Raw genomic sequence first — 17,486 nt, 5'->3', positions numbered from 1 at the left:
TTGAAGATCTGCTCCTGCCTTGGCTCTGAAATCAACCATGCCTTCCTAAGCAGTCTGTCAGCCTTTAGCAGCAAAGGACAAAACATCGACCCCGTTCCACACACCAGGGAACGAGGTTCAGACAGACTGAGCAGGCTGGGAATTAAACATGGTAAATGGCCGTGAAGACCAAACTCTCCCAGCTGAACAGACCAGACACCACTCTTCAAGTCAGCTTTGCCGAATGCTTTATCACACAAATAATAACACCAGGACCTACCTTTCTGCAGAGTCTAGTTCTGCATGGTCGTGGGTGTGGAAACAGACATTGCACGGTGGGCTGGGATTACTGCCCCTTTGCTGTGCTCTCCTGCACTGACCCACGTGCTCAGCACCCTCTACTCCATTTGTGAATTACTCTACATCTGATTCTTTTCTGCACTCTCTTTTTACTATCCTTAGCTTCTATTTGACCCATCTGAACTAAAACTTGCAAAGATTTTATATGACTGTAGGTTGTCAACATCAGGGCGCACCAATGGGAAATTTATCTATCATGCAAATGCCCTGAGAAAGTAAGTCTTTAATACTTACATGCATACACATGTCCAATGCATATTCCAATATATATTACAATGAATTGTAATAGTTCTTGCCCATTAGAAAAAAAGGCTTTGTAACATCAGAACTCCTCTATGTCATCAAGGAAAAGAAGTGATTTACAATATTTTCAACTACTTCTTTATTGTCAAAATGTTATTTATATTTGTTGATTTTTTCCCCCAGAAAAGAGGTTGGATTAAATCATTCAGTGTAAGGCCTACACTTCTTAAAAGTTTCAGATAACTCTTCAGCTTTAATTCACATTAGAACTTAGTTCAGAACAGTCAACCACCAAGACAGTATTCAGCAAATTTGAGACTCAAGCTAAATTCAGTCTACTGCTTGTTTTTACATCTTTATGTGGCGTTTTTAAATGTCAAAAGATGCATATTTCATGACATATGAAAATTATAAGTAACTTAAATTTTTGGGGTCTATAAATACAATTTTATCAAAACACAGCCATGCTGATTTGTATCTATGGCTACAGCAGCAGAATTGAGCAACTGCAATAGCCCAAATGACCCACAAAGTCCAAAATACCATCTGGTCCTTTAAAGAAAATGTGTGCCAACCCGCAGGGCTGTCATTTAGTACAATCTATTCAGTAACAAGTATATATCTAATGCAAACCACTACTCTAATACCTAAAACAAACTTCATGATCAGCTATTATATATCTACTAATGATTACTGTATATTCTAGAGTCTATAAACACATACCAGTGGGAAGAGACTGTGATGAAGTGTAATAGCATAATGCACACTATGATCAGGAGAAAACACCGCAAAATAACTGCTTTACCGGGAAGTCCACAGAGCAGCATTTTCAGATTTCTTCCAAGATTGGAAAAAGATGTTTTAATAAACACAGAGCATTACAAAAGATTCTCCCGTCTTTTTCAGTACTTGAAGATTGAACCCAAGGGCCTTGTGCATGGCAGGCAAGCACTCTGCACCACCAAGCTGCACCCCTACTTATTTTAAAAGGTTTTAATAAAGGTGAAGACATGGGAGTACTATCTCTTGTTATACATCTTTAAATATTAGTTTATAAAAATTGAAGGAAAGTTTTATGACAGAAAAATTATATAGAATTAAAAATTTCAGTATCTATATATCATATTGGGTTAAAACATGTGATTTCTGATGTTTATTGGTTTTAAGTTTAAAATATCCATTTATAAGTTTGAGAATGTAACAGAGTCCAGATGCCGAGTGCTGGGTGCCAGCCAGTCACTGTCCCAGCACATCATCCTCTGAAAAAGGACCACCGGCTTCTCTAGGCTTCATTTTAGATGATCATTTCATGATCTTTGCTTTACATGGATACATAAACATTAACTACTGCAATGAAGTTGTATATTTATGACTCTTCACAAACCAGATACCTGAAACCTCTTTAGATGATGGCCGGTGGCACTACTGTTTGTTATGAATCCATAACAAGTAAAGACCACAGCTGGACACGTTCCATGTGATCACTCACTTTGACAATCAGACCCACTTTCTCAGCTACCACAGGTCACACAGACATATCCCGGTGAGAGCAGGCAAAAGGCTGAAGAGGAGGGGATGGATATACTACTGAAGCATGATTTTTAAATCTCAAAACAATCTAAACAATACCTCTATCCAATTATGAATCATAAAACGTTAAGGTGATTTCTGTACCAGTTGTCTTTATGCTACCATTGTTGATAGAGAATTCAGCAAAAGGACTGGACAGTTAAGGCCCTAAGATCCTAGTGGTCTTTCATCTGCTCATCTGCATTCTCATCACTATGCATGAACTTTAATATTCCTGTTGGCACATACAAACTACATTGAGTATAAAGGTGAGCATGCAATTAAGGCTCTCATTAATCATGTAGAGAGACAAAAAAAAAAAGCAGGGAGAAGAATGCTCCATGAGGCATACTTTCTCCAAATCGCTACAGGCATTAGGATCCTTCTAGAAACACTGCTAACCATGTATGGTAAATTAGATATCCTACCACCAGGTTACTAGGTGAATAAAATCAAAAGTATAAAGAATATAAAGATGTTACCGGTTTGCACTCAAAATCTGTAAATTTGGAAGAGATGTGTATTTTACTTAAGGAAGAGACTGATAAAGTCTAATAATTCGAAAAGAAAGAAACAAGTGATCTTCACCAGTTCTGAGTGTTGACACCTCATACAAATAAATAAATAAATAAAGGTACACTTTCTTCAAGTTTGAGAAATTCTTCAAAAGACATATTGTGAAATGACTTGTTCTCTGGTAACTGAACTTTAAGTATATCTGACAGATATAAGAATTATTTGGTGACCTTTAGGATTCAGGGTGGCTTCTTAAATATGAAGCAAAAACTTGAAGCTTCATCTTAAAAGTGCAAGGAACTGATGCTGCCAATAGACGTCCAGGTGGGAAGAAGGCAGATCGTTGCCAGGCTGGCACCTTCATCACAGTCTCACAGGATCCTTGCTAGAGCACCCATCTAAGCTATGCCTGGGCTCCTGACTCACAGAAATTCTGGGGTAATAAGCATATGCTGTTTGGAGTAGCGAAGTTTGCTATACTTATATACGGCAAGAGGAAGCAGAGCAAGCTCATCAGCTCATTCTTGCATTGCACGGAAGCAAGACAATTACTTAGGTAGACAGACATATGTCTTTATGTCTCTGGGTAAATACCTAGTAGAATTTCTAAGCTGTGGTGCAGGTGTATGTTCACATTTATAAAGAACTGATGAACTGTTTTTTGTAGCTGTCGTCCTATTATTTTATATTTCAGGAGGCAATTTATAAAGGGTTGAGAGAATTTACAATGGTGAAATATCAGCTCCACTTTTTGCCCATTCTTAAATTCTAATGTTCTCAGAAGTAAGCTGTCTTGATAAAACATTTCCATTCTCTATCTCCCAGTTTTATTCTTGTTTTAAAAAAATTTACTATGTTGATATAAATCAAGTCAAAATCAGCATTTCAAGTTTTTAAAAACTAGTGCTGGGGGAGGTGTTTACACGCCTCCGCACACATGATACTGACATCAGACACCATCCTCTATGACCTTCCATTTAGAAGATGAGAGTGTGTGCACATCAGGAGGTGCATGTATGTGTGGAGGTCAGAAAACAACTCGCCTGAATTGCTTCTCTCTTTCTGCCAAGCGGGTTCAGGGGATTGAACTGAAGTTGCTGGAATTGGTGGCAAGTGCCCATTATCCACTGAATCAACTCACTGGCCCTTCTCTCCCTCATTTCTTAAGATGAGTCATCTCACTGAACTTGGAGCTAACTCACTGACTGGTCAGGCTGGCCGGCCAGCAAGCCCTATTATTCTCCCTTCTCTGCTTTCTAGCTCTGGGTTATCGGCATGCAACACCACATCTGGCTTTTCACCTGGGTGCTGGGTGCATGAAACTCAGGTCTTCACGCTTGCACAGCAGCACCTGCTGAGCATCTTCCCAGCCTTTGACTTTCCAATGTGAAAACAACTCAATATACTGGAATAATCTAGCCAGTTAGCATAACCTAACATTTGGAGGTAGGAAGTATTTTGGGGATTAAAATACTTGCACATGCCACCAAGTGACCTACCACTGAGCTATTCCTCAGCCCCCTTATTATTTCTGTTTGGAACAGGTCTTATTAAGTAGTCCAGCCCGGCAAGACTCACAATCTTCCTGACTAGACTAACTATATAGCCACCCAAGTGGCTGGGATTAGAGGTGTACACTATCACATCCGGCTCACTTTTGATCGGTTGCAGGTTTGGGTTGCTGACATTGTGTCAGTGGTTTCTATGTCTGTGTTGATGTGGGATTCTGGCCTGTAGTGCTATCTCTTCATTGTTTCTGTCAGGATGGATAAACAAGATAACCTGGGTTTCATAAAACTAGTACTGGCTACACTGTGATCCAAAGTGAGGAGAAAAATGTCCGTTATTTAATTTCTCGGTACAGTTCGCACTAGGTAAAACTATTCATTATAACTGTTTTTACTATCATTCTGACAAGCTCTGCCTTTCACACGGTCTTTTTAGACTTAAATTTATTTTAACTATTTACTATTATATTTAAAAGTAAAGATGTTTATGACTATCTATTTATAGCTCCATCTTGCACAATAACCAAAAGATGGATGCGAGCTAAGCCAAGCGTGCACTTTTTGAGGAGTGCAGAAACTGTGACAACGTACAACCACAGTTGTTCACCTGGGAATGTAAGCACGCTGGGCTGAGAGAAAGAAATACACCAAATACAGAAGGACGGCCACATCTGCTTCTACCTGGATGACAAGTCTAGAACGGTCAAACGCATAATGACAGAGGGTAGAGTAGTTCATTGTTAAGGGAGGGGTTCAGTTTGAAATGATGAAAACATTCTAGAGATATGGAACAGCGCTGAAGCCTGAACAACAGTCTGAATGTGCATAAGGTCTGAGATGCACCACTCGAAATACCACACAGAGACTACCCTAAAAACCACCTTACTGTATGTCAAGTGTTGAGGGAGGCCCTGAAGCGCAGTGGTGGGAAGTCGGGACTCCACCGTAAAGAACTGTCGAGTCCAGGAGATGGAGGCAGCAAAGCAATCAGGGAACTTGTTAGTGTGTTAAGTGCTATGAGGAGGATAGGAAATGAGCAGCAACACAAGAAACATCTCATCTGGGGCTAGGACTGGCTGAGAGTGGGCATCAACATCTACCTCACTGAAGGAAAAGGAGGTGTTAGCCAAGTTACTACAGAGGTGGGATAGATGTAACATCATACAGTTGATTTTAATTTTTTTTTTTTTGATTTTTCGAGACAGGGTTTCTCTGTGGTTTTGGAGCCTGTCCTGGAACTAGCTCTCGTAGACCAGGCTGGCCTCGAACTCACAGAGATCCGCCTGTCTCTGCCTCCCGAGTGCTGGGATTAAAGGCATGCGCCACCACCGCCCGGCACATCATACAGTTAATAAAAGGGAATTTCATACAAGGCAATGAGTGAAGGAGCTGGGGCTGGGGCTTAGCAGTGCAGCTGTGCCTTGCATGTCCAAGGCCTTAATTCTGTCCCTGAATCAACAACAGGAGAACAAAACATCACAGACTTAGAAGATATGATTTGATTTCAAATCTTGTAGCGGCTGTTAGCTTGGGGAAGGTTGTAAGCACTCTCGACTCAGCAGGAGAAACCAGGAGTTTACAGATGTTCTCACTGTCTCATCTACCCACAATTCCTACTGATGGAACTTCTTTCTGTGTTCTTCCAGCTATGGACCAGGGCTTGCACAGCTTCCTTTCTCAAGGGCTTTCAACTGATACATGCTGTCTTTGGGATTGGATCCTCACCACCACTACCGAAAATCCTCTAATTTCCTGCCTCCAAGACAGCCAGCATAAACCCTCATGTCACCCCGCCTTCCTCTCTAGATGGGTCTCATGTCACCCGCCTTCCTCTCTAGGTGGGTCTCATGTCACCCGCCTTCCTCTCTAGGTGGGTCTCATGTCACCCGCCTTCCTCTCTAGGTGGGTCTCACGTCACCCGCCTTCCTCTCTAGGTGGGTCTCACTAAGGTAACTTTCTTTACAGATAACCTCCTCAAAGAACCATCTCTGCTTACTTCCCCAAAGTCTCTCTTTTCTCTCAGGTTCCACTAGTCTACTGAACTGTTTTGTCGAGATCAGTGCTGGTCTGTCTGATTCTAAAGTAAATGGTTAATGGGTGACATGTTCTTCAGTTTCCTTGCTGATGACTGGCTTCCAGAACGGGAAGTTTTTCCTTTTTCTCCTAATTTTCTTGTCACTCCTCTTGTCTCCACTGTTCTAAACCCGAGGAGCACAGGCTCCAGCCTGTCCCACACTTCCTGTTTGCACTCCCTGTCTCTGTGACCTCATCCAGCCTTTCAGGTGGCATTTGTTTGCACTCCTTGTCTCTGTGACCTCATCCAGCCTTTCAGGTGGCATGTTCGCATTCTGTGTCTCTGTGACCTCATCCAGCCTTTCAGGTGGCATTTGTTTGCTGGAAACTCCACATTTTTACTCCCAACCCAGATATTTCCACGGAATTCTTTTTTTCTTCTTGGACACAGGGTTTCTCTCTGTGTCTTCTTGGCTGTTCTGGATCTCAGAGATCTGCCTGCCCGCCTCTCCTCCAGAGTGCTGGGACTAAAGAAGTACGCCACACCGCCTAGCTCCACTGAATTCTTGACTCACAATTCACCATTTCTAATCGGACGCTAAATGGGCCCCTCAAACTTACCATTTCCAACACTGGTTTTACCTCCTTCCTAGACTGTTCCTGTTACAGTTAACAGCACTGCATTTTCTCCAGATGAGACTAGAAGGCTCAGCATATTTATTCACAATCGTGTCTGGTGTGTCAACAATCCCATTAGCTCTACTTTTGTGTTGTTCCAGAATGTATCTACTTCCTTCTATTCCTGATGCTAACCTGCTCCAAGTCACAATTATTATTCTTTGCCTTAGTATTAGAAAACGTTCTGTCTCCATGTTCTGATGTCATTGCCCTCAGTTCTTATTACAACTCAGTATCCAGATAGATCCTTTTAACTATAACTCACTACACCGCTACTCCTCCAACTTCTCAGAGGCTTCCAGTTTCCCTGGAAGAAAAGGCTTGGGTCCTTATGGTAGCCCACAAAGCTGCCCAACAGATCAGGCATTCTCTTAACACTCTAAACTTATCTCTCATAGCTTTCTCTCACCTTTATGCCAGTCAAATTAGTTTCCTTGATATTCCTTAATCACCAGGGAAGGCCTTTGCCTCAGGGCCACTGTACTTGCTTTAGTAATGCCCCTCACTGGTTAGAGCAGGGACAGATCTTTCTTCAGTCTTTATGCAAAGAAAAAAAAAGATACCTTCTCAGAAAGGTCCCTCTGAAAACTAATTAAAATTGTAAAAGCTTTCAGAGTACTCTATTTGTCCCTTGCCTGTTTGTTTCATTTTCTATGGTCATTAGCATATATGTAGTTTAGTGCTTAATCCAGTGTCTTGCTCCCACTCCCGAATGTCTGCTCCAGGAAGTCAACAGCTTCCTAGATAAACAAATGAAAGCCACACTATTTAATCCTTATTGTGTGACAGCAGGCAACTGGTAGGTACCAGTACTTTAATGTTAACAATTAAAAATGTCAACTTTTATTCACCTGGATTGAAAGCAGGTTCCTTTGGTGCTGGTATCAATGACTTCAATGTACAGCTCCCTCACTTCCCTGTACATTGCACTGTATATATTTGCATGGTACAAAGTACTTTTTTTTTTTCACTTAATTGATGTGTGCCACTGTAAAAGTGTTTGTGTTTCAGTATTTGGCTGATTCATAATTTTTAAGAATATGCCCCGTGGGGATCGTATGCTGAATTACTAGATCAGGACAGAGTCGTAAAAAGCATTAAAACTTCATTCCAATTCTCTGAAAGTCTCAAAGGCTGAAAAATTAGCCATTACCTATTTGTTTATTTATAACCTAATTTATTCCTATAAGCACTTTAATTCTATACTATTATTGGGAAATGACGAACTAGGCTCATAAGAAGGCACAAGCATTACTACTAGAGATTTGCAAATGTTGACAATCTGGGAAAATAAAGCTCAACTGCTCCTTCTACAAGCTGCCAACGGAGAGACTTCACTGCAGAAGAAAACAAGCTCTGTTATCCACCCATGGAGCTGTCCTCTCACAGTCAGGGAGCAGAAATGGTCGTCTCTGAAATGGTATTTACAGGCACAGGCTGCCATAAGCGGAACATACAGCTCATGGCTGCCACATGGAAGCTATCATGGCTATCATGCCGTGACCACCAGGAAGTGAGGGCTCTAAATGTATGGAGCTGCAATTGAACTAAACTTACTGGATCTTAGATGCTCTAGGTTAACCATGAATAATTAGTGTCTGAATTAGACGGTTGCTGTTATGATCAAACATGATAATGACTATAGCAAACGACCACACTTGGCAAGTGTAAAGCAAAGTAGAAGACAGATATTGGTATTTCAGTTAAGTATTCTACTTTTAGTGCTTGTGCACATGTGCACACATGCACCAACATGTGTGCAGTTACTACACAGGCCTGGGGAGGACACTGAGTATTCTATTACTCTCTGCTTTAATCTCTTGAGAAAGAGTTTCACACTGAATTTGGAGCCACACACGAGGCAGCACACGCCAGGGATCCTCTTGTCTCCACTGCAGACAGCACTGGAGTTACAGGTGCACCAGCAGCTGCACACAGCTTTTTCTGTGGCATCTAAGGTCCTCCTGATCTCATATATATATATGTTGGTTTTGAGGCAAGGTCTCATACTATAGCCCAGACTGGCCTGAAATTTACTATGTCACCCAAGCTGACCTTGAGGTTGAGGCAATTCTCCCGTTTCAGCTCCTAAGTGCTAAGATCACAGGCAAGAGCTGTTTTATGTAGCTTTCCACATCAACTTCTGTCTTCAGATAGGGGTCAAACATCTATCCTTAATTTAAGAGGAAGTCACTTCACAGGTTCCTTGTGAGTTATATAAATACTTCCAAACAGCATCTAATATAAGTGTTCTCTACAAATTATAAAGGAGAAAATGAAGACCCAAAATATGCTACTTTCCCAAGTTTGGAAGTTAGTGAATGCTGGAAAAAGAACTCTAATCAGGGGCTGTGGAGGTGCAAGGGCCAGGCATGAACACACTCCTGTGTTTTACATGTAGGAGTTTGGTCTGCCTGCCTCACCGCCAAGTCCCAATGGAGTCTTACAACTCTTGGTGCCGGACATGCACTCCTTTATTAAAATAAATGCAGGGGTCCAGAAACAAAGTTGTAAAGTGTTTCCATGGAGAAGTAATTCTATGTACTCTAATTTTATAGATCATTAAATGTTTTGCCTTTCAGAACACCCTATTAGAAGTGAACACTTACCTTCCCATTCTGTTGGGATGTCTCCTGCTTCATAGTCTATCTCCTTTCTATTTGCTGCTTCTACAATTCTTTTCTCTCGAATAGTCTGTCCTGTAAGATCAAATGAACATTTGACATGAGCATACACTACACCATGACAGGTTCTATCTTCTCTTTTGATTATTGTACACTACTTTATATGTAAAATTATTAAATTATCAGCAAGAAGAATAAATTTTACTTAGAGTTATATGGTGAAGAAGGCAGTTCTGAAACTGCTGCAAATTTTAAATACTTTCTAGCATTGTATGCAAAATTAATTTTTATAGAACAAATCTAGATTCTATTTAAAGAGAGCAAGCAATTAGTCCTCCAGGACACTAATAATAAGATACTAATGAAGCGTCTGCGTCCCCATACTCACAGTGTATGTATTACAGGAGTCAACAGCTGTTGTGACTGCCCTAGGGAGTTAATTCACAGCCCTTATTAAGTATGTAAGAGACGCAAGACCTTGCTGCCTCTCTCCTCCCATTGTACGTAGGGCTGCACTCTGTTCCCATAGCACACTAGGTTGGATTCTGTGACCCAACTGGTTCACTACCTCAGGGAATGTAAGGAAAGAGAAATATGGAGAAAAGCTACCAGGGAGGTCCTGAGTAAATGCACAGAACCAAAAAAAATCATGAACCACGATGCTTGTGGAGGTCATAATTCGTTATCAGTTGTCTTTCTCCACCACTACAAACCACCTTTTGTCTGTCTCTTTATTTTGTCTCTCATTTCATCTGGAGCTCCTTTATTTGGCAAGGCTAACTGACCAAAGGACTCCATGGATCTGTCTTTTCAGAACTGGATTTGCAGGTGCATGCTACCACAATTGGCTTCTTACTTGAGTACTGGGGATCCGAACTCAGGTCCTCATGCTTATGTCGCAGGCATTTTACCCACTACGCCACTTCCAAAGACCCAAGATGCATACAAATACAATGGGCTGCTAAAAACTACGCCTGTACATTACTTACTAAAATGTCTGAGAATCAGAATACTTATGTTTTCATATAGCCATTATTTAATACTAAGATACAAGCATGTTCTTTTAATAACAACAGCTAAATAAAGGGGAAAATCATCTAATACAAAACAAAACACGTGTGGCCTATAGCTTTTAAGTTTATGTCAATAAGTTTGGCACAGGAGGAAGAGAGGAAGGTCTGCAGCTCCCAGGAACACCACTAAAGCATATTTGCTATAGGTATATCTATGACACAAAAACTAGCTTTTTGTTCTTATTTTTGTCTACAAATTTCATGTAAGGTCTTCAAATAATTTGAAAATACAAGTCACAGCTACTTGCATATGTATCGATGGAAAGACAGGCAGAGTAATTAATGAACATTTTTTTTTACTTTTTATCTGTCTGTATGTAAATGTAGTGTGTGTGTGTGTGTGTGTGTGTTTGCATGTGACAGTAGAGGCCAGAGGAGGGTATTGGGTACCTTATTCCTTTAAGGCAAAGTCTCTCCCTGAACCTGGAGCTTGTCAGGTTAGGCTGGAAGCCGGAAATGTTATGGGGACCCAGGGCACAGAGATGAGAATGAGACTTCAGAGCACAAAGTCCAAAACCTACAGTCAATTTGCTTGTTCTTTTATCTTTTAAAGTCCCAACCCTACCATTCAATATCAATTTTGCCATACTTTATAATATTCGAATTGACATTCTTGTTTAAGTTGACCTTTCTTTTTCTTTTCTTTTTTTTTTTTTAAAGATTTATTTATTTATTAAGCATACAATGTACTGCTGGCAAAGAAGGTACCAGGTCTCATTACATTACAGATGGTTGTGAGCCACCATGTGGTTGCTGGGAATTGAACTCGGGACCTCTGGAAAAGCAGCCAGTGCTCTTACCCTCTGAGCCATCTCTCCAGCCCCAAGTTGACCTTTCTTTAGGAATCACTTTTACCTAGTCCTAAAAGATTCCATCCATATGCTTGCTGTGTTTTTAGTTCATAAATACATTAAAATAGATACAGAAGAAATAAATCCAAAGAGTCATCTAGAAACTCCTTACATAACCATTCTACAGAACTCACTAGTCTGTCTAGACACGTCAGTAACATATGAAGGGCTAAGAAGTCAGTATAACCAGGCTGGAGAGTTTGTGGACAGGCAATGTCTGATTTAACATCAACATTTTGTTTATAATATATTTACTCTTCATTTCATAACATTGTGTTACACACAATTATCTTATGATAAGTCTAAAAAAGGCAGAGTCCCAATATGACTAGATTTTAAAAGAGAATACAAAACTAATATTTATATGTCTACTACATGCCAAGGTAAGTTTTACCTCTGTAAAGTTAGCATACAAAGTATTGGATTGCATTACAGCATTTTCATATACATATAGATACATGCCTATGCCATCATGCTTTTTCACCATGTGGATCCTAGGTATCAGGCAAGTGCTTTTCCCAGCTGACCTATCACACTGGCCTTGTTTTTTGAGGTGGTATCTCATGTATCCCAAGCTGGCCTCAAAGTCACTGTGCAGCCAAGAATAACTTTGAACTTGAGTTCCTCTGGCTTCTACCTCCTCACTACCAACTGGGCCACACCCAGCCCTTTGTTCTTATTCATGTCACTCACCATTCTCCCTTTCTTCCTGCCTCCCCTGGCTGGTCCTCTATTTCCCCCAAATAGGTCTCCACTTCAGCTTTCTTCTTACACAGTCTACCTCCCTCCAGCCCCACCCAATTCCCCTTCCTTAAGGAATCTTCTTTCACTCTCACGGCTCCTTTTCTATTTGTATTTTACACACACACACACATACACACGCGCGCGACAGAGAAAATATGGTATCTGAGTATCTTATTTTGTCTTATTTTGCTTAATACAATCTCTAGTTGAGTTCTTTTTCCTGTAAATAGTGTTTTATCTGCCTTTATAGCTGAACAAGCTCCCTTTGTTTATGGGGACATTTCCTCTGTCAGTTCATTTATGGATTGATAACTAGACAGGCTCCACTTACTTGCTGTTGTTAATAGTGAGGCAGTACACACAAACGTGCGAGTGTCTCTGTGTGCTGACTTGAGGTACACCCCAGGAGTGCCAGGCCCTCACGCAGTAGTACTCGTTTTAAGTTCTCTGACCAAATCCACCCGGCCACACCACTTTACTCTCCCATCAGGGGCATGCAAGGTTTCCTCTTCCACCACATCCAGCCAGCATTTCTGTCATGTGTTTTTGACAACAGCTATTCTGACTTGGGTGAGATGGAAGATAAAAAGAGTCTGAATTTCATTTCTCTGTCAGTTAAAGATATTAAACACTTTTCAAATATTTAGTGGTTCTTGTAGTTCTTCTTTAGAGAACTTTTAAGTTCATTAACTTACTTATTGATTAGACGTATTTAGGGAATTAATCTTTTCAGCTCTTTATATAGTCTAGAAATTAGTCCCCTATTTAGACATAGCTGGCATTTATGCATTTTCCCATCTGCAAGCTGTCCCCTCACTCTGGTGGTTGTCTTCTTTGCTATAATAAAGTGTTTAATTTCATTTAATCCCATTTGCCAATTCTTGGGATCGTCACTGTGTCTTTTCAGAAAGTCCTTGCCATTCCTAAATCCTGGCATGGTGCAAAGTTTCAGCTCTTACACTCAGGCCTTTCCCACCCCCTCAAATGCCACAGCTCTATGCACCGTTAGCTTTGCAAGGCACCATTACCTTAGTTTATAAATAAAGGTACGGCGGCCTACAAGAACTTAATTCATTAACTTGAGGTAAAACCATCAGCAAACAAGCTCCAGGAGGAAATGCAGACCTTCTGGTCCCGGTCCCTGTCACTGAACTTTTATGTATCTATAACTGTTCATTTGTAGACCTGCACATCTCAGCTAGTAAATGCTAAAAGCAAAAGTAACTGCTATCTCTAAAACAATTAAAAATGAAAACCCGCTACCCTTTACCAGATTTTAAGAATGTAGAAAACATCCCTTATATCAGTTAAGATAGTAATCACCAAACACTAACTGAAGAATACAGGCAACTGTCAGAAAATACAAACTAAATAAAATCCCATCACCTGAAATAGCTTATTACTAACATATATATATGTTAGTAATATATAATAGACTATATATAGACACATACACCAAACAGACAGACAGACAGACAGACACACACACACACACACACTGATAAGTGTATATTCATGCAGAAGTTTCTGATGCAGAAAATATGAAATTTCACGTGTCATTCTCCCTACTGTAAAAATATTTCAATATCCAGTTTGAGTATGTTTTGACATTTCGATGAAAAGAAAGCTCCTGTGTAAGTATGCTAACATTTTCCTCCCCTCTGTTGTGTTTTAATGTGAAGATAAAAATAAAACTTGCCGCTTTAAGAGTTAGCAGTCAAACCCACAAAGTGTAGTTCCAGACCCATGACTTGTGAATGCATTTTGTGCACAAGCCACCTATCCTGGATAAATGTTGCTACCATCCCTTATCAAATAAGCCTCTCTTGGGCTGGAGAGATGGCTCAGAGGTTAGGAGCACTGGCTGCTCTTCCAGAGGTCCTGAGTTCAATTCCTAGCAACCACATGGTGGCTCACAGCGCTCTATAGTGAGATCTGGTGCCCTCTTCTGGCCTGCCAGCATACATGCAGGCAGAACACTATACATAATAAATAAATAAATAAATAAATAAATAAATAAATAAATAAATAAATAAATAAATCTCAAATAAGCCTCTCTTCACTGCAAATGCAGACCACGGCTGGACACAGTGCAGAGAGCAGCATTTCATGGTGAGCCCAGCTCTAATGGTGACATCAACATCACAGCTGCTGCGTCTATGGCTCAGGAACCTGGTGAAAGAGGGGGTGAAAGGTTGTGAAAGCCTTAACACCAGTGACTTAGTTATTTCTCAACTGCTGTGAGAAAACACCAGGACCAAGGCAAACATCTTTTCCAACAAGGCCGCATCTCCTAACTCTTTCCAAACAGGTCAACCTACTGGGGACCAAGTGTTCAAACATGTGAGTCTGGGAGCCATTCTTATTCAAACCACCACAACCTGAAAGTCCCCTGTGAAATGGTTTCTTCTAGAAATGGCTGCATTAACAAGATTGGAACAGTGGCAATATCAGTGGATATGTGTATGAGAAATTTCACAGGGTTCAACCTATAGACAAAAAACCAGGTAACCAATAACTATGGGGAGGAGAATTAACTTCTCCCAGGGAGGAGCCCCTTACTGGATGTTCAATGCAGAGTGGTCAGTCTTGAAACTGAATGCACACAAACAACAAAATGGACTTAGCAGGTTGTATTTCTATATACTTGTGCAGACACATACATACATACATATATGCGTGTGCACACATCTGTATGTATGTATGTATATATATGTATGAGTACATATGCATATACATATGTACATACAGACATGCAGAGACATACATACATGAGTGTATATGTGTGTGTATATATGTATATATACATACACACACACACACACACACACACACACACACACACACACACACACACATATATATATAAAGAGGCTATCAATTTGAGTGGAGCGACACGGGACAGGTTCAAGGGAAGGCGTAGCTACAAATATTCTCCGTCTCACTGGTTCCCTTGGATTGGGTTTTCTTTACCTGCCTGTTCCTGAAGTTACTTATGAAATAACCACTCTGAGACTTAATATTATATACTCTTTGGCCTATTAGTTCAGGCTTATAATTAACTAACTCTCACATCTTAAATGAACTCATTTCAATTATTTTATATTTTACCATGAGGCTCATGGTTTGTTATCTCTTGCTTCTTAGGCAGCTACATGGTGTCTGCCTGACTTCCCCTTCTTTCTTCCTCTATTTCTACTTGGATTTCCTGCCTTGCTATGTTCTGCCCTGCCATAGGCCAAAGCAGTTTCTTTATTAACCAATGGTAATAAAACATATTCACAGCATACAGAGGAGACTCCTACAACAGGAATGTAGTGGGAGTGTGGAAAGAAGGAAAAGGAGGTGAGAACTGATAAATTTTCTTTCAACTGAAAACACATTTAAAACACACAACACCAATAAACTGAGTTACTACTAAAAGAAAATTTAAGTCAATTAAAGAACATGTATCAGGTATGCTATTAAAATTTAGTTTTACAAATTGAGGCATAACTTTGAGATCTGAGGAAGAGATAAAGTGCAATAATTTAGCAGACTGGTCGCCAAAGAAGTTCTCTCTTTGGGAGACAAAAATCTACGACAGTCAAACAATGTTCTGTGTCCCTGGTGCTGCAGCCTGCCTGTTATCTTTTTAAATTCTGACTCAAAAGAGGAAGGAATACTAGAGATAGTAAACTGTCTTCATAAATTTCATGAAATTATCAAGCACACACCTTCCCTTCCATGGTTTGTGTGTGTGTGACTGAAATGCCAAGCCACACCCCACTGACAGAGATTCAACTAAGTCCTTTAATGTTGGATAAAGTTCTACAAAACAATCAATAATCAGAACATGTTTTGTGGGAAAGATCTGATGTTTTTATTGCTTTATGCACCATTTTCAGAACACAGACGTTATTGTTAGTCTTAAGGTATTTTCCCAAAGGATTTCATGGTTTTGTTTTGCTAGGCAAAGTGCTCTGCCATTGAGCTACAGTTCCAGTGCCATTAACTCTAATCAGAAAAGATCCTTAAGAAAATTTATAATTGATTTTCTAACAACCCAGTGTATGTATATAATGTATTTTCATCATACTTACTTCCCATCACCCTCTCGTACTCACTCCTATTCCTGCTTAGCGCCTTTCCCCAACTCATCCTCCTCCTACAGTCATGTCCTTTGTGTGGTGCATGTGTGACCCACTGAGTTTAGTTAAGGTTTCTGGCATGAATATGGGTTAGGGTTTTTTTTTTACTGAAGCATAGGTTGTGTTGAAATTTTGTTTATGCTATAACATAACATAATATAATAGCTTGCCTGAAGATCAGAGGGCAGAGCTATCCACGAGTTAACCATAGAGGACTGGAGGTCTGTACAGACGGGAAGTGCTTATGGCTGGGCGGAGAGAGGAAAATAAGGTGGGAGGAGGCAGGAGCTTGGTCCTTTTTTTGAACAAGGAGTTAGCAAAGTAAGAATTGACCATGGCTTGCTCCTTTGTCTCTCTTATCTTTCAACATTTACCCAACATTTGGCTCCAAGTTTTTAATTTTTAAGACCAATTAGAACTTGATGTGGGATTCCCCTCTGCGTGATATGAATATGTTTTATTAGCATTGGTTAGTAAAGAAGCTGCTTTGGTCTATGGCAGAGCAGAATAGAGCTAGGTGGATAAAACTGAACTGAATGCAGGAAGAAAGAAGGCAGGGTCAAGGAGTCGCCATATAGTAGCCAAAGGAAAAAAGACACTGGAACCTTACTGGTAGGTCACAGCCTTGTGGTGATACATAGATTAATAGATATGGGCTAATTTAAGATGTAAGAGCTAGCCAGGAATATGCCTAAGCTAATGGCCCAGCAGTGTTATAATTAATATAGTTTCTGTGTTATTATTTGGGTCTGGATGGCCGGAAAATGAACAAGCAGCCTCCCTTTACAAGAACTCGTGCTATAATAGGCAGCTTACTAGTAACTCCACCACCACCACCACAAAAAAAAAATTACTTGGCCTCCCCTAGCAACTATTAATTGACAGTAGCTCTTCACCTAGGTGTGGGGACTCATGTGTCCCTCACCATTCATGATGGAATGTTGAAGGGCCTAATCTTGTGCATGTCTTAGGCAGGCAATTATAGCTGCTATGGGTTCATGAATTCAATAGCGATTCAAATCCAGAAGCCAGTGTTTCATACCACTCCTATCCATCAGATATATATATATATATTTGTGCTGTGTGTCTGGGGAATAATAGCAAGGGAAATGTATACATGTTTGATACAGATGGCTTAATTTAAAAGCTGTGTTTTCATATGAGCATTATAATTCCGTATGGTGGTATATTACACATG

At 40.3% G+C, this 17,486-nt stretch overlaps 1 protein-coding gene across 1 annotated transcript in view; it reads right to left on the bottom strand.

Annotated features, from left to right (window-relative positions):
- The window catches only part of Ndufaf2 (NADH:ubiquinone oxidoreductase complex assembly factor 2), a 112,260-nt gene that overhangs the window by 35,866 nt on the left and 58,908 nt on the right, over positions 1-17,486 (bottom strand). Inside the window, exon 2 of the mRNA XM_075976096.1 lies at positions 9,476-9,565. Within this exon, the coding sequence (XP_075832211.1) occupies positions 9,476-9,565 (90 nt within the window). The remainder of the gene's footprint in view (positions 1-9,475; positions 9,566-17,486) is intronic.

Source organism: Microtus pennsylvanicus, chromosome 6, assembly GCF_037038515.1.
Source record: "Microtus pennsylvanicus isolate mMicPen1 chromosome 6, mMicPen1.hap1, whole genome shotgun sequence".
NCBI lineage: Eukaryota > Metazoa > Chordata > Mammalia > Rodentia > Cricetidae > Microtus > Microtus pennsylvanicus.
The sequence above is the reverse complement of the archived record's forward strand: the minus strand, read 5'-3'. Positions and strand labels throughout refer to the sequence as shown.